General features: G+C 51.3%; 1 protein-coding gene across 2 annotated transcripts in view; it reads right to left on the bottom strand.

Moving 5' to 3' along the window:
* LOC146869378 (E3 ubiquitin-protein ligase TRIM39-like) overlaps nucleotides 1–17647 on the bottom strand; it is a 144474-nt gene extending 126827 nt beyond the window's left edge. The window contains exon 1 of one of the 2 annotated variants that reach the window (XM_085599675.1): nucleotides 17166–17647. In XM_085599675.1, the coding sequence (XP_085455801.1) occupies nucleotides 17166–17579 (414 nt within the window). In that variant the 5' untranslated portion in view covers nucleotides 17580–17647. The remainder of the gene's footprint in view (nucleotides 1–17165) is intronic. The other variant, XM_085599672.1, reaches the window with a different exon arrangement.
* Nucleotides 17648–18143: the final 496 nt, after the last annotated feature.

Genomic DNA, 18143 nt, shown 5'->3' with positions numbered 1-18143 from the left:
TGGATGGTGGTGCCGGAATGTCGGGGCCGGCCAGGCCCGGGGTTGGGGTCGGGGTGAGGCCACGCGGCCGCGTGGTGCAGGGCCCAAGATGGAGGCTTGACCCGGCCGGGGAAGCCGGTAGGGCTGGACCCCGTGATGAGTAGTGGTCCGAGGGCAGAAGATCCGTCGGGAGACGGGGTACAGGTGCTTGTCGCGGGGGTATGCCTGGTGGGCCGGAGCTCGGGCCCTGTCGTGGGGAGGGAGCAAGCCCTCTGTGTGGCCTGTCCAACATGCGTCCCCCCCAGCTGAAGGCGGGGAGAGTCACCCATCTCCTTGGGGACTCTCTTCGTCGAGGCGGAAAAAGCGGGACAGGCCATCCGCGTTGGCGTGGTCTTGGCCTGGTCGGTGCTCCACGGTGAAGTCCATTCCCTGCAGGGAAATGGACCAGCGCAGGAGTTTTGGGTTCTCCCCCCGCATCTGCATCAGCCATTGCAGGGGTCGATGGTCGGTTTGTACCCGGAAGTGGGTACCGAAGAGATAGGGTCGGAGTTTTTTGAGGGCCCACACTACTGCAAATGCCTCCCTCTCGATGGTGCTCCAACGCTGTTCTCGGGCCAGGAGACGTCGACTGATGAAGGCCACCGGCTGGTCATGACCTTCGGGGTTCAACTGAGAGAGGACGGCCCCGATGCCGTGGTCGGAGGCGTCGGTCTGCACCACAAATTCCCGACTGTAATCGGGGGCCTGGAGCACAGGGGCGGTGCACAGGGCGGCCTTCAGCTTCTCGAAGGCCGCTTGACAATCAGGAGTCCAGTTAATCCGCTTCGGTTGGTTCTTGGACGTGAGACCCGTGAGGGGCCCCACGATGCTGCCGTAGTCCTTCACGAACCGCCGGTAGTAGCCGGTGAGCCCCAAGAAGGCTCGGACCTCGGTCTGGGTGACGGGGGGCTGCCAGGACTGGATGGCCGCAATCTTAAGTTGTAGGGGGGCCACCAGCCCGCTCCCCACTTGGTGCCCAAGGTAGGTCACAGACCCTTGGCCAATTTGGCACTTGCCGGCCTTAATGGTGAGGCCGGCCCGCTGGAGGGCTTGTAGGACCTCTTGGAGGTGACGGAGGTGGTCGGACCAGTGGCGGCTGTATACAGCGATATCGTCCAGGTAGGCAGCGCTGAACTCTTCGAGCCCCGCCAAGACCTGGTTCACAAGGCGTTGAAACGTGGCGGGGGCATTCTTCATGCCAAAGGGCATGACCTTGAACTGATAGTGGCCATCGGGGGTAGAGAAGGCTGACCGTTCCTGAGCCCTGGGTGTGAGGCCGATCTGCCAGTAGCCCGCTGTTAGGTCGAAGATACTAAGGTAGCGGGCGGCCCCCAGCCGGTCGATCAGCTCGTCTGCTCGGGGGATGGGATGAGCGTCGGTCCGGGTGACAGCGTTCAAGCCCCGGTAGTCGACGCAGAATCTCAGTTCAGGTGCGGTGCCGGGGGCAGCGGCTTTGGGAACCAATACAACCGGACTGGCCCAGGGACTGTCCGAGGGCTCGATGACCCCGATCGTGAGCATCTTGGCCACTTCCTCTTGTATGCAGGCCCGTACCCGATCTGGTACGCGGTAGGCCCGGTGTCGGACAGGGGGACTGTCCCCGGTGTCTACGTCGTGCAAACACCAAGGGGTGACCCCGGGGGTGAGGGAGAACAGGGCAGCGAACTGCAGCAGGAGGTTCCGGCAGTCCTGGCGTTGCTCCGAAGTGAGGGCGTCAGAGAGCCGGACCCCGTCCACGGAGCCGTCATTCTCCTGAGTCTTCAGAAGATCCGGGAGGGGTTCGGAGTCTTCCTCTGCCCCATTGTCCGTAGCCATCAGGAGGCTGAGTTCTGAGCGCACAAAGTGTGGTTTGAGTCGGTTGGTGTGGAGGACCCGAAGGGGGTTCCGGGAGGTCCCCATGTCGATGAGGTAAGTGACGGGGCTTTTGCGCTCGACCACTTTGAAGGGCCCCGTCCACTTATCTTGCAAGGCACATGGTTCGGTGGGGGACATCACCCATACCTGCTGACCAGGCTCGAATTCAACGGAGGAGGCATTGTGATCATACCACCTCTTCATGTCCTCCTGGCTAGCCTCGAGGTTCGCCTTGGCCATCTCCCTGAAGCGCCGGGTCTGGTTTCGTAGGGCCAGGATGTATTTGAAGACGTCTGGAGGGGTTGTTAGGGGGGCCATCTCCCAACCTTCCTTGACTAGGCTGAGGGGCCCTCGCACAGGGTGCCCGTACAGGAGTTCGAAAGGGCTAAAACCGAGGGACTTCTGGGGAACTTCCCGGTAGGCGAAGAGGAGGCACGGGAGTAGTACATCCCACTGGCGACGGAGGGGCTCTTCCAATCCCCCAATCATCCCCTTGAGAGTGCGGTTAAAACGCTCCACTAGTCCGTTCCCTTGGGGGTGATAGGGGGTCGTGAATCTGTAGGTGACCCCGCATTGTTGCCAGAGGGACTTCATGTATTTGGATATGAAATTTGTGCCTCGGTCGCTGACGACTTCTCGGGGGAAGCCTACCCGGGAGAAGATCCCCATTAGGGCCCGGCCAACCACCGGAGCTGTCACGGTCCGTAGGGGCACCGCCTCGGGGTAGCGGGTGGCATGGTCCACTAGCACTAAGATGAACCTGTGTCCTTGTGCCGTGCGGGGGTCCAGAGGCCCCACAATGTCTATCCCCACCCTCTCGAACGGGGTGGTGACCACAGGGAAGGGTTGCAGAGGGGCTTTCAGCTTCCGACCACTCTTCCCGCTGGCTTGTCATGTGGGGCAAGATCGGCAGTGGTTCAGGACGTCATTCCTCATTTTTGGCCAGAAAAAGTGGGTCACTAGGCGACTGTACGTTTTGTCCTGGCCCAGGTGTCCAGCCAGGGGGACATCGTGGGCTAAGTTGAGCAGAAAGTCTCTGAAGCGGAGAGGTACCACCAGAACTCGACCGGCCCCCAGCTCGGCGATTCTTTGCTCGCTGTAGAGCAGGTCATTATCCCAGTAGACCCAGTGAGTTCCGGTGGCGTCCCCTGCGTTTTGGGCGCTGGCTTGTTGGCGGAGTCCCTCGAGGGAGGGACAGGTCTTTTGTTCCTGGTGGAACTGTTCTTGGGTGGGCCCCCCTTCTTGACGCCACTGAGCCAGATCCGGAAGGTCCTGGGGTTGCGCGTCCTCTTCGGTCGTCGGGTCCGGGAGGCCGGCCTCGCCGTTGCCCTCTACTGGGGCGACCGGGGGCGGAGGTGCTGGCCATTCGGGTTCTTCTGATCGGGGGGCGGCACGGGCGGCCATGGACCGGGTGGTTATGCAGGCCCAGTCCGGGAGGCCCAGCATCCCCAGGTGCTCTCTTCTCTCGACGGTGGCCCACGGGGAACTCTCGAGATCATTCCCCAGGAGGCAGTCCACGGGGGCATCGTCCCGGACCGTCACTTTCAGCAGGCCGGAGACCCCTCCCCATTCGAATGGGACGCAGGCCATTTTACACATACTCTCAGAGTTATCTGCCGAGCGGACGGGGCAGAGAATGTTCGGCAGGATCTGCTCGGGCTTCACCAGGTGACAGCGGACGGCCGTCACACTGGCGCCGGTGTCACGTAGGGCCTCGGCCCTCTGTCCATTAATGGTCACCCACTGACCGTATTTCCTGATGTTGGCGGGTAGGGGAGCCCGCGGGACCATGTCTCTTCCCCCTAAGCACGCCAGGACCATGGCGGCCGGTTCCCACCCTTGCTGGGCCGGCTCATACTCTTCGGGTTCCTCCGATAATCGCTCTTCCCCCAGGGCGGCGGCCGCTACCTGGCGGGGCTTGGGTGTTTGGTTTAGCGGGCAGCTCGGGTCATTGGCGTAGTGACCTAGTCGCTGGCACCGGTGGCACGTGACGTTGGCTCGGAACCCGGGCCGCAACGGGGGGTTGCCCCGGCCGGCCGGAGGCGGGGTGCTGGCCACGGGGGTTGCTGGCAAGGCGTCTCTCCCTCGACCCTGGCCCCCTCCTCCTCCCCGAGGACGGTGCTGGCCTTGGCTGCTTCTGTTCTGGTCGTGTGGCCCTTTCCGGCCCACTCGGGTGCTTTCCCATCGGTCAGCTTCGGCGGCGAGCTGCCGGGGGTCAGTCAGCTTACTGTCGAGGAGGTGCTGCCTGAGCTCGACGAAACAGTTGTTTGACAGGTGCTCCCATACCATAAGGTTGAAGAGTTGTTCGTAGGTGGTGACCTGACTCCCCTTGATCCAACCCTCGAAGGCACGGCTGAAATAGTTCACGTATTCTACCCAAGTTGTACCTGGGATCCGGGTGCAATCTCTGAACCTCTGGCGGTACATCTCGGGTGTGAGGCCGTAGCGGGTGAGGAGAGCAGCCTTCATGTGGTCGTAGGACGACATTTGGTGATCTGGGAGCTGCAGTAGGGCATCGCGACCCTCGTTGATAAACCTCCCCCAAAGTCCGGCTCCCCAATCACTCCGGTCGATCCGGTGGGAGGTCATGGCGATCTCATAGGCTTTAAACCATTGCTGTATGTCGTCTTCTCGGACATACTCGCGGACAACATCTTTGGGGATATGGACTTTTTTCTCAATTGGCCCCGGGGTGTGTGGTCGCTCAGGCACCCCCAGTTCCTTATTCTGTTTTCGCAGTTCTATCTCCGCTAGTCGGCGCTCGTGCTCGAGCGTTATTTTTTTCTCCTCCAGCTCTCTCTGTCTCTGCTTCTCTTCTCGTTCATCTCGGAGCCGCATGTGCTCGAGGTTGAGTTTCTGTTCAGCTAACTTGAGTTCCCCATCCATCTTGAGTCGTGCCATCTCCAACTCGTGTAATCTGATTCTGTCTCTTTCTCGGATCTCCTCCTGTGAGAGGCCCGTTCCCCGCTCCTCGGGAGCCGTGGCGTTCCCCTCGGGTGTGATGCTGTTTTGGTCTGGTGTGACGCTGCTTTGGTCGGAGGGTCCTGCGACCCCAGTTTCTGTCCATGACTCAAGGGCGCGCTTGAGATCATCCTTGGTACTTAGGCCGGTGGTAGCAATGCCAAGTTCTATGCAAAATTGTCTCAGTTCGCGGTGGTTGTATTCTTCTAATTTCTCCATTTGGAATTTCTCGGTGGGGCTGCTATCTTTGGTCGACATCGTGTTTTTGTCGTGGGGTGAGCTACTCTCTGTACGATTACGCGTTGATTCGGATCGCGCCGCTGGCCACCAATGTTAGAAAAGGTAGACGGACCGGGAGGGTCGGCCGGGGTCAGGAGGAGAGGTCTCCGGGGAGAACCGTCTCCAGCGATCGTACAGACAAGTAACTTCCCCCCCACAGACAGATACCACACACGGATAAGGTTCAGTGTTCTTTATAAGCACTTCTTAAGGTACGGTTGAATGGTACAAGGAGGTCTGGACTCAGGGGTCCCCTCGATTCGATTCTCGCAAGGTAGGGAAGGGGGTAGCGGGACAGTCTGTTTACCAGTCAGGTAGTTCGGATGAGATGATGAGCTCACAATCCTCGAGCTTGGTGGTTAGGTGGTACGGGCCGCGGCAGCGCCAGCAGGTCCCGGTGAAGATGGTTGTTACAACGGGCCGCGGCAGCGCCAGCAGGTCCCAGGAAGATGGTCGATGTACGGTCCGCGGCGGCGCCAGCAGGTCCCGGTGAAGATGGTTGGTACAACGGGCCGCGGCAGCGCCAGCAGGTCCCAGGAAGATGGTCGATGTACGGTCCGCGGCAGCGCCAGCAGGTCCCGGTGAAGATGGTTGTTACAACGGGCCGCGGCAGCGCCAGCAGGTCCCAGGAAGATGGTTGTTACAACGGGCCGCGGCAGCGCCAGCAGGTCCCAGGAAGATGGATGTTACAACGGGCCGCGGCAGCGCCAGCAGGTCCCAGGAAGATGGAGATTGCAGAAGGCCGCGGCAGCGCCAGCAGGCAGAACGATGGGTCACAAGAGCGGGCTACGGCAGCGCCAGTAGACCGTCAAGGCTGAGTTCACTCGGTGTCTCTCGACTCCAGGATACAACTGCCTTCCTGCTCCGGAGCTGCCCCAGTTATAGGGCTGGTGCCCTTTGATGTCCGGACCCTCGCACTTGGAGGTCGGAGGGTCCGGGATGAAGGTGTCCAGACACCCAGCAGGGGGTGGAGCCAGTGCCTGGGGGAGCTGGAGGCGATCGGCACCTGGCGGGGGAAGAGCTCTTGACACTTCGTTCTCCCATTGACCTGCCAAGTGGTCCGCTCACCTCCTGGGTGGATGGTGGTGCCGGAATGTCGGGGCCGGCCAGGCCCGGGGTTGGGGTCGGGGTGAGGCCACGCGGCCGCGTGGTGCAGGGCCCAAGATGGAGGCTTGACCCGGCCGGGGAAGCCGGTAGGGCTGGACCCCGTGATGAGTAGTGGTCCGAGGGCAGAAGATCCGTCGGGAGACGGGGTACAGGTGCTTGTCGCGGGGGTATGCCTGGTGGGCCGGAGCTCGGGCCCTGTCGTGCGGGGAGGGAGCAAGCCCTCTGTGTGGCCTGTCCAACACTTTTGCTTCCATGTGTTTGGACATGTTAAGAAGGTGCACCTGCAGGGCGAGTGAGAGGCCTCTTTGCTCATCTGCAGTCTTCCTTAACCAGGGTCTTTTGCTTCCATATGTTTGGACATGTGAAGAAGGTGCACCTGCAGGGCGAGTGAGAGGCCTCTTTGCTCATCTGCAGTCTTCCTTAACCAGGGTCTTTTGCTTCCATATGTTTGGACATGTTAAGAAGGTGCACCTGCAGGGCGAGTGAGAGGCCTCTTTGCTCATCTGCTGTCTTCCTTAACCAGGGTCTTTTGCTTCCATGTGTTTGGACATGTAAAGAAGGGGCACCTGCAGGGCGAGTGAGAGGCCTCTTTGCTCATCTGCAGTCTTCCTTAACCAGGGTCTTTTGCTTCCATATGTTTGGACATGTGAATAAGATGCACCTGCGGAGCGAGTGAGAGGCCTCTTTGCTAATCTGCACTCTTCCTTAACCAGGGTCTTTTGCTTCCATGTGTTTGGACATGTGAAGAAGGTGCACCTGCAGGGGAGTGAGAGGCCTCTTTGCTCATCTGCAGTCTTCCTTAACCAGGGTCTTTTGCTTCCATGTGTTTGAACATGTGAAGAAGGTGCACCTGCAGGGCGAGTGAGAGGCCTCTTTGCTCATCTGCAGTCTTCCTTAACAGGGTCTTTTGCTTCCATGTGTTTGGACATGTTAAGAAGGTGCACCTGCAGGGCGAGTGAGAGGCCTCTTTGCTCATCTGCAGTCTTCCTTAGCCAGGGTCTTTTGCTTCCATGTGTTTGGACATGTGAAGAAGGTGCACCTGCAGGGCGAGTGAGAGGCCTCTTGGCTCATCTGCAGTCTTCCTTAGCCAGGGTCTTTTGCTTCCATGTGTTTGGACATGTGAAGAAGGTGCACCTGCAGGGCGAGTGAGAGGCCTCTTTTCTCATCTGCAGTCTTCCTTAACCAGGGTCTTTTGCTTCCATGTGTTTGGACATGTGAAGACGGTGCACCTGCAGGGCGAGTGAGAGCCCTCTGTGCTCATCTGCAGTCTTCCTTAACCAGGGTCTTTTGCTTCCATGTGTTTGGGACATGTTAAGAAGGTGCACCTGCAGGGCGAGTGAGAGGCCTCTTTGCTCATCTGCAGTCTTCCTTAACCAGGGTCTTTTGCTTCCATATGTTTGGACATGTTAAGAAGGTGCACCTGCAGGGCGAGTGAGAGGCCTCTTTGCTCATCTGCAGTCTTCCTTAACCAGCGTCTTTTGCTTCCATGTGTTTGGACATGTGAAGAAGGTGCACCTGCAGGGCGAGTGAGAGGCCTCTTTGCTCATCTGCAGTCTTCCTTAACCAGGGTCTTTTGCTTCCATGTGTTTGGACATGTGAAGAAGGTGCACCTGCAGGGCGAGTGAGAGGCCTCTTTGCTCATCTGCAGTCTTCCTTAACCAGGGTCTTTTGCTTCCATGTGTTTGGACATGTGAAGAAGGTGCACCTGCAGGGCGAGTGAGAGGCCTCTTTGCTCATCTGCAGTCTTCCTTAACCAGGGTCTTTTGCTTCCATGTGTTTGGACATGTGAAGAAGGTGCACCTGCAGGGCGAGTGAGAGGCCTCTTTGCTCATCTGCAGTCTTCCTTAACCAGGGTCTTTTGCTTCCATGTGTTTGGACATGTGAAGAAGGGGCACCTGCAGGGCGAGTGAGAGGCCTCTTTGCTCATCTGCAGTCTTCCGTAACCAGGGTCTTTTGCTTCCATGTGTTTGGACATGTGAAGAAGGTGCACCTGCAGGGCGAGTGAGAGGCCTCTGTGCTCATCTGCAGTCTTCCGTAACCAGGGTCTTTTGCTTCCATGTGTTTGGACATGTGAAGAAGGTGCACCTGCAGGGCGAGTGAGAGGCCTCTGTGCTCATCTGCAGTCTTCCTTAACCAGGGTCTTTTGCTTCCATATGTTTGGACATGTGAAGAAGGTGCACCTGCAGGGCGAGTGAGAGGCCTCTTTGCTCATCTGCAGTCTTCCTTAACCAGGGTCTTTTGCTTCCATGTGTTTGGACATGTGAAGAAGGTGCACCTGCAGGGCGAGTGAGAGGCCTCTTTGCTCATCTACAGTCTTCCTTAGGGTCTTTTGCTTCCATATGTTTGGACATGTGAAGAAGGTGCACCTGCAGGGTGAGTGAGAGGCCTCTTTGCTCATCTGCAGTCTTCCTTAACCAGGGTCTTTTGCTTCCATGTGTTTGGACATGTGAAGAAGGTGCACCTGCAGGGCGAGTGAGAGGCCTCTTTGCTCATCTACAGTCTTCCTTAACCAGGGTCTTTTGCTTCCATGTGTTTGGACATGTGAAGAAGGTGCACCTGCAGGGCGAGTGAGAGGCCTCTTTGCTCATCTGAGGGACCGAGTGCTTGATTCTTCGTTATCCTCACCAGTGTGTGGTGATCCTCAATGGTAGAAGGGTTTCGGGGAGGCTGTCGAAGTCTTCGCTGATCTGGGCACCTGGTTTTCTTCATTACTTTCCCTCCCGCTTCCACTAACAGTTGTTTCTTTGATGGGGGTGTCAGGTCATCCATCATTCCTTTGTAGCTGCAAGAGCTGCCACAGTAACCCCACTCCTCCCACTTTCTACCATCATCTGCAGCTCTATGAGATGTAGTCTACGGTCTGGAACCCAATAAACATTGTACCTCGCATAGGAGAGGCACTAGTTGTCGATGGCCTCTGAATCAGTTGATCATTCAGTGTCCGAGCATTTTGTGGTTGGAGGAGCATCGCAGACTTCGAAAGTTACATGAGAGTTGATTAGTTCTCAGTATAGGTTCTAGCTATTTCGAGCATTACTATGTTTCAGGATTTTTGACCAACCAAGGATGGAGTTTGCTGTGGAGGGGAGATGTGGCATACAAAGTCGAGCCTAAAGTATATACAAAATGATGCATGAAATGCTTGAATTAATTTCAGCCACTGGTAAATTTTTGGGGCCACTTTCTTGTCCATCGTTATTTTGCACAACATGCCACCTCGGTACAGGGCCCTAACATATGCAAATCAGTCTTGACCCTGATCCAATGGGAACAGTCCAGCCCGAACAGCCAGGCCAGGTCCTCCCTGAACTGAAAGACAAGCAACCCAGGACCGGCTTTCCCCTAGTTATGGCTTATCAGCCAGGTATTGCTTGGTTTCAGTGTGCACGGGACCCACGTCTGGGCATACCTGTCCCACTTAGGGTGACACGCTAAGGTATAGAAAAAAGCGATGGGAATGCTTGAATCAATCTCAGCCACTGGTAATTACTCAGGCTGCATTATTCAAGCATTCCATACATCACTGTTTAGGTCAAGCCTAAGCAGCGCATGCGCTGCTCCGTAATCAATGCTGTATTGGAGTATGTGTTTGAAACCCCGCCTACATTTTTCACTGGCTTGTGTCATTGTCCTTCTTAAAGGCTGGCTCCTGAGTCCTGATTCGTTATTAGGCTTGTTAGTCCCTCTTTAGTACCACCTTGTCTTCATTTGTACCGCCCATGAGGACTGGCCCTTTTACTTCAGTTGTTACATGGTACGTCTTCCTTAGTCTGTAACCACTATTTTCTTTAATGAGTTTCTCTTACTGCAGGAGGGTCTCTCATGCGCAGTTGTGACCACTGGTATGTTTAACTCGTAGCAAACGGGGCACTCTTCAGGGGCCATAGGAGACAGAAGGGGGCAACGCAGGGATGCCTTTAGAGAGGTCAAAGGTGCGTGATGTAAATTCCGCTAGATCTGGCGTCTTTATTTTATGAACGAACATCTATGTTAAACATGAATATGCTTTACATTGGCTCCTCCGCTCAATTGCTAAAAACCATGACTTCAACAAAGGGCTCTTACCCTCTTCTCTCAATTTTATCCTCTGTGAGATGGATCCAAAAAAGCAAGATAGTCTTTGGCTGCAAATTTCTCTTTGGACACACTCTCCCACAAGCACAAGAGCGAACCTGACCAGAAGGTATTGGAGTGCTTTACTGAGCAGTTCTCCAGTTCCAAAGTGGCGGCTCACTGTGCTTTGCTCCTTGGCTCAGATTACCTGTAAAGGGGATGCTTTCATCTCCAGCTTAACGCTGCTCTCGCACATTTGCTTTTTTCCCCCTGCCCCTCACATTGCTGTCTATCGTTTGCTCCCTATGCCCTCGGTGCCCCTTCCCCGACCGTTCTATCATTTTTGCTTCCCACAGTTTTGCTTCCCCACACCCTTCCTTTCTGTGTTCCTTCTGCTACCTTCTGTTTGCAACCCTCCCCCCACACACACACTTTTAAACAAGCATTTGCAATGAAAAAGGCCTCGCATTTGTGAGAGGTTTTGCTATTGGCATTGTAAATGTTTTATTTATGTTTTAAAAACCAAAATATAAATAAAAGGCATTGTCACTTACAATGCCAATAGCTCAAATTCGTGTAAATGCGAGCCCTATTGCATTGCAGATGCTTGTTGTATAGAAGTTATTGACTATAGCTTCATTTGGTGAGCCTGCTACATCGCTGACCTCCTCCTTCCTGCAAGGATACATGAGTGTGTCCCTTTCAGTCACTCTCAAAGGCCTTAGGAATTACCATGGCTTCTACACCTGGCCAGGGAGATGGGGAGGTAGGTGGTGGAACAGCTCTGACTCCAGAACAGCCTGAATCCAGAACAATTCACTGAATCAATATCCATCAAGCGATGTAGAGAGATGTGCATTTGAACCACAGGTTCTGTTTCTCCAAATCTACCTTTGCTTTAGCAAGGTTCTGAGCCTCTAGTCCTGTGGGCACCCCGGCCCTGTAAAAATGCAACCACTACTGATGGTTTTGTGGATATCTTTCGAGCATTCTGTGCCATAGCACAGGGAATCTGGTGCACCAGAACCATCTGCAGTGCATAGAATGGTTCCCGGGGCTGAAAATCTGTGTGATAGGGTCATAAGGGGTCAGGGTGGAGAAATGGAGGTGTCAGTGACAGAAGTTATATGTCCAAAATAGATTTTTAAATCGCGCACGGTATTTGCAATGACGCTGCGACCGCCAGCGCGGCCCCCCCAGTGTACCATCGCGGGAACGTCGCGACTATCAACGTCGTCCCGGATATTGGTGAAAATATATAAAAATATATGAATGAATCATTAGCATGCATTGTTATAGAGATACTGATAAATGTTTTTATAGAGTTATTTGTATAGTGAGTTATATACTGTCATGGTTAGAATTAAATATATAGTTACAATTTTTTCATGTGGTGATGGCTATTGAATTCCTGATTTTGCTTTACGCTTTTGTGACGTAACCGCGGGGATCATGATGACCAACGTCCTCGCAAACTCTGGTCTCATCGCGAAAATGGAAAACAGGATTTAGAGATGGCTGTTCTAGAAGATGGGTACTCAAAAACATTTTCCCGGGGTCTGCAAAGCTTGGCCTTTGGTGTGACCGAGGGCTGCACTGATGCCAGCAGGGGAGGTGGGGAGTAACGTGGGTGTAGGGGAAGCGAAGCATGTATATCTAGTGGCTAGACTCAAATGCGCAATGTGAAACCAGAAAATCTGGGATGAATCCCGGCATCTCCACTTGACCAAATTATGTGACTCTGGGCAATTGTTTTATTTCAATTTCCCTCCTTTTTCTTCAATATAACATATAAGAGGACTTCTAAATACATGACTTCAGGATACGTGCTGTACAAAATCATCTCCTGTGCTTGGATATAATCACTAATGACATTGTTGTAAGGTGTGGGGGGGAGTTGTGAAGCATGAATGTTTCCAAAACCAGTACTGAAAAAAAATACTTCTGAATGTGCTGCTATAATTTGATTTACTAGAGTTAAATGGTTCTACAGGTAATGAAATACATTTTTTGAATTTTGAAAAGACACTTGTATTTTTACACGTATGCTGTCCTAAAAATGACGGTGTTCCTAAAGTTACAGTCATAGTTAGTTCCTTTGCCTAAATAACCTGTAAATAAGGGCTTGCTGTATATTTATTTTTTTCAAATCTTAGTGCTAAGTTGAGTAGACCGCAGCCTAGTGCTGCTGCTACCCAGAGGGCTGCATGTAAAGGTCAGGAGGGCTGCATGCGGCCCCCGGGCCGTACTTTGAGTATTGCTGTTCTAGAAATACGATAGAAAAACATGAGTTTGACGTGTACAATAATAAACCTCTAGTGTGTAAAATACTGTAATGTTTGTGCATATATGTGTTTTTACTTTGTGGAAAGGTACGATTGTCACGGTTAGCGACGTCATCGCGATGTCCCAAATAACCGTGAAAACGGAAAATAGGTCTGAAAGATGGTTTTTAAAGAAACTTAGTACAAAGATATGAGTTTAAACATTCTTTGAAAGAAGTATGTATGTAGTAATATGTGTAGTGCAATGTTCAGAAGGTTTTTTTTACATATTATTTTTGGATATTTTGATGGTCATTGAATGTCTGCTTTTGTTTTCCGTTTTCGGGGCATATCCGCGGGGGTCGAGACGTCGTCGCGGAGATTGTCAAAAACTAAAAAAAAAAACCTTTAGAAAAAAACATCACTATATTTCAGATATTAGGGTAGATCTGACCAGAGCCGTTGTGTTGGTTGTGTGTATATGGCAGCTACACATCAGATCGGATACAGAGTTGCCTTCATCTGTAAAGTGCTCTCCTTCCTTTCCTCTAAATTCCATGCATGTCAAAACACAGGTTGTTGTTATAGATACAGCCCATGCAATGGTCTCTGAGGAATGCAGAAACAGCTTTATAACCTTGTTATATGGCTTTGTCAATCTGTGGACAGATTTGATTGGACCACTTCCATTTCTGTCTTTGCCATATATTAGAGTACATCAAGACAGTGTGAGGGAAAAGCGACATCAGTTTTGCAAAGGTTTCTTTTATTAGGTGGCTTTCTTCTAAATTGATCATAGAAAGAAAAGTTAAAGCAATATTCTACTAAATATTTAGAGTTACTTTATTTAAAAAATGTCTTTAAGTGTATTTTTCAGGATGTGAAATACATTTACTGATGACAGAATCTCCACTGTAAATGCAATATAGTTTGCTGACTTACAAAATTGTTAAAAATAAAACCAGTTATTAATGTATTTTCTGATAAACACATATGAAATCAAAACATGATTATATCTAAATATAGAATGAAAGTACGAAAATTTTAAGAGGTTCACTTACAAAAAAATGGCCATTACAATTTAGGAATAGAATTTAAAAAAACCTTAGAAACTGAAAAAACCCAAAGGATACAGGAACGTTATAGTTAACAATTAGCATTTAAAAAACCTTAGAATTTCACAGAAAAAAACAAAGGTTACTGGGATGCTATAGATAGGAAATAGAATTTAAAAAACCTCAGATATTCATTGAAATTTCTCGCCCTAAGTGCAAGGTGTATGCCCAGATGTGGGTCCCGGGCTCACTATGCCACTGGATTCAAGCTACCCTGGCTGATGCATATGGCTGGGTCCAAACTGGGGTGGCATGGGGAGCAAAAGAACAATGGATTTAACCCAGATCTATTTACTGGGGAAGAATGTTTGATTTGCTCTGCATTCCATCCATCATCTGTGTGTCTTTTGCCTTCTCGCCCTAAGTGCTCTGGGTATGCCCAGGCATGGGTCCCGGGCTCACTGTGCCACTGGATTCAAGCTAGCCTGGCTGATGAGGGGTGATGCCCCAAAACCGGTCCTAGGATACTTGTTTCTAGTCCAGTAGGAACCTGTGCTGGCAGTTCGGGTGGATTGTTCCCATTGGGCGCAGGGTCAAGAGTGATTTGCATATGGCTGGGTTCAAACTGGAATGACATAGGGAGACAAAAAACTTTGGATTTAGGCCCAGATCTCTGTACTGGTGTGAATGTATGACATTGTTCTGCATTCTGTCCATCAATTGTTCTTTTTGCATTTGTCACCCTGAGTGGGACAGGTATGCCCAGCCGTGGGTCCCATGCTCTTCATGCCCCTGGAGTCAAGCTATCCTGGCTGATGAGGGGTGAAATCCCGAAACTGGTCCTATGATGCTTGTTTCCAGTCCACGGAGGACCTGACCTGGCAGTTTGGGCTGGACTGTTCCCATTGGGCGCAGGGTCAAGACTGATTTGCATATGGCTTGGTTCAAACTAGAATAACATGGGGAGCCAGAAACCATTGGATTTAGGGCCAGATCTCTGTAGTGGGATGAATGTATGACATTGTTCTGCATTCTGTCCATCAATTTTTCTTTTTGCATGTGTAATAAGGTGAAGAAAGAAATGCATTATCCTCGCCTCAGAGTCCTTAATAGAATTGTAACTTCTCTGTTCTAAAGCTATGAAGTTTTACATTCTTGCCTACCAGTTTTTTCCTTCTCAGTTTTTCTCCTTCCATCTACTATTTTGCCTTGTCCATTCAGACTGGAGTGGATTCCTCTGTCTTCCAGTGCGTGATCATTTGAGGCAGTTCCCTCAGGAGGTTCTTTTCTGCCACCTATTTTTAACTCCATTGGCATTTTTCTTTAGAGGGCACATACACAAGCTAGTGAAGCAACTTCCGCAGGAGATTATCCAAGCTTCAAATCAAGGACCAATCAGCCCTGGAGAGACCCACTACAACCAGCTCTTGAGAGATTGTAATGCGAATAGCACCTACTAGAGATGGGAAGATTCAACAAGATGCCAGAATCGACACCCTGCTTAATGAGAACAATATCCTGTGGCAAGCACTGGCTGCTGTGGGGGCATCTGAATTATATTGCTGTGGGGGCTTTATGTTTTGCTGAGGGGTGCAGATAAATGAAAACAAATTCCTATGTTCTTTGACGGTCCACCTGGATTTTGTCCTGCAGAATAAAGACTGGTAATCTAATTAGTTGCCTTTTCTTGGGAAACCCCACTGGTGACCTCAACCGGCCCAACTTTGAGTAATTTCTCTACCTTTTTGCGGCGCTCCCATGAATGTTTGAGATCCCAGATATGAAAAGTTGGGCAGAAGCAGCTCTCTGCTAGAGTCAGACAGATTCACAGAAAATGCTAATCTATGCCCCTGGTATCAAACACTATGCAGCTGAAACCACGTTGGTCAACCGAACGTTAATGGCCCATTCTCATCTTGGTCTAAAATAAGACATTACAGAGTCTCCACCCAGTGTCATTAAATCAAGCCATTGAGTCCACGCTATATGCTGCACACCCGTGTAATCAAGGAAGAAGAGTGTCTGCTGGGGTGCAGGTTATTGAACGGAATAAGGAGTATGAGTCGCCCAAGCCTAGAGGCTCCACTATTTGGGATGGTCACCTAGTTTGACACTGGGTGGAATCCTGGCATGACAATGATTATCTAAGCCGCTGTCCGCTAAGTTGGCTGCGCTATTGTATCTGGCTATACACTTTATTTGTGCAATGGTGTATGATCGCAGGCAACGGCGGACACAGTGACCGCACTATCCCGATGTGTACCCTTAGTGTTAACGTCCGTAATTTCTATGGGGAAGGTGTGCGTTAGCCACTTCCAGCACCTGCCGTTGTTGGGTGCTAGCTGCTGAGCAGAGAGATACTGAATTCAGGTTTTTGGAGTGGCGCACTACCAATGTATACACAAAGTTGTTATTCACAATGAGTCGCAAAATCTTTGTAGTTGGTAAACCAATAATGTCTTTTATTGGAAAATGTTTGACATTTTTAAGATGATTGTCAGCCAACGCGTTTCGTTCAAAGATGAACTTCTTCAGGGCATGTGAGAGTGTTATCTTGTGTGCACTTTAGCGTGTTGCTTGCCAGTCCGGGCCTCCTTGATAAGGGCTCGTAGTCTGGTAGATCAAAGAAAAGGCTGCTTCCTGCTCCGTCACTTTATTTGTGCATCAAGAAAACAGGACTGCCCACAATAATGCTCAAAGGTTGATTGTCTCCTCTGTCATTTCCTACCTGGGGCGCAGGATTATGGGACATGTAGTGCTTTAAAATGCTGCGTAAAATAACCACTGAGAAATAAGACTGCCTAATACTTGCATCCTTGTCTTTAACAAAATCAGGACACTCCTTCGCCAACTAGTTAGGAGAATCTGCCATTGACAGTAGTGCTTTTAAATTAATCACACTAAACTTGGTGTAAAGCATATCAGACCAAACACTTCACGTGAGGATGGGGCATCAAGGGACGGCCTGGCCTACAGGGCAATCATGCAGTGTCACGTGGGCTGGTCTGACAATTCACTGTGTGGCCCCTCTATTTGTGGGTGTTTGTGGCCCTGTTTTAGTGTCTGGTGGGCTGGTTTTTACTTTTGATTTCCCAGATATTACCACAAACGTTGCCTGCAACAAGCACAAATGTAAGTAGCCTCCAATACCCTAAAACAGCTATACAGCGTTTCAAGTTCAAAACAACCCCAATTTGCAAACCTGGGCCTATTTCTGAGCCTTCTGATTCGCTATTCGCAGCCACTTTCATTTTGACGGACGGGCCTTTTTTCTGTCCCAGTCCAACTCTGTGCGCATAGCAAAAGAATAACCCAAAAGCAAAGATACAACCCACCGTTGGAATATTACTGGCACAGGGCAACATTAGGAAGGTACTATATCAGGCAGAGATTGTCAGCGCATTTCATTTTTACGCACTCTGTAAACATTCAAAATATAAAATGTATATATATATATCTATATTTAAATGAGCCTTGCACGTCTGAATCGAATCCTAACAGACTCTGTACTTGGTAGCAGTGTGAGCCCTCTCGCTCCCCTGCCATCCCCGATTCCGATGACCTGCACACATACCTTGTACTCCTGGGCAGCCTCTCCAATTGGAAGCATCTTGTGAGCCGTGTGATCACGTGACACGCTGCAGACCACACAGATGGGCTCCTGGTCATCTTCACAGAACAGTTTCAGTTTCTCCTCGTGTTCTTGGCACAGTTTAGCCTCCTGGGGGGTCGCACTCGGTATCTGAAGTTGTTTCAGGGTTTCTATCATGTTGGCCAGGTGCCTGTTGGGCCGGAAGGTTTTGTTCTGAGCGAGATCTCTGCACTGAGGGCAGGGGAAGTCTGTCTGCAGCCCCTCCCAGTACTGACTGATACAGGACAGACAGAAGGTGTGTCCACACTCCACAAACACGGGGTGTGTGAAATATTCCAGGCAGATGGAGCAGGTGGCCTCCTCCCTCAGGCTCCGGAGCTGGTTGGACGCAGCCATGTTCTACCTGCGGACGGACGGTGCACCGTTAAGTTAAGTTTCGTCTCTCATAGAACAGTTTGTGAAGTGGCAAGCTCGGTTCCTCTTTCCTTACAGATCCTCACACTTTCACTGGCTACTTGCACATGCCCAGCGCTGAATTGGGAGTGTCATTGGCTGATAAGGGAGTGTTTGTTTACAGTGAACTTTGAATGTTTCAAGCCTGACGCAGCAGAGCACACAGTGGCACAGATTTACAAGCCCCTTGCGCCACTTTTGCGTCACTTTTAACCGGACTGGGAACCAAAACCAGTCCTGGCAAAGTGCTCGGGGGTTTGGGGGTGCGGTTGAGCTGTTTTCCAGGGTCGGTTTTGGCCGATTATGTTACGGGCCGATTTTCCACTGCACACTGTTAGTAAGTATTACGGGGGTGTTAATCCCAGCAGGTTTTCTTTTTGCAGAACCCTGCTCCATCAGATGGAAACTGAACCTTACTCCACTCGTGCCTGGATCTGAAACCCCCTTATGCCCACTAAGGACTGAGAGGGAAATGGTACTTGTTCTGGTTAGTGTCGACCACAAAGC

The sequence above is a fragment of the Triturus cristatus genome, chromosome 1_1 (assembly GCF_964204655.1).
Source record: "Triturus cristatus chromosome 1_1, aTriCri1.1, whole genome shotgun sequence".
Lineage (NCBI taxonomy): Eukaryota > Metazoa > Chordata > Amphibia > Caudata > Salamandridae > Triturus > Triturus cristatus.
The sequence above is the reverse complement of the archived record's forward strand: the minus strand, read 5'-3'. Positions and strand labels throughout refer to the sequence as shown.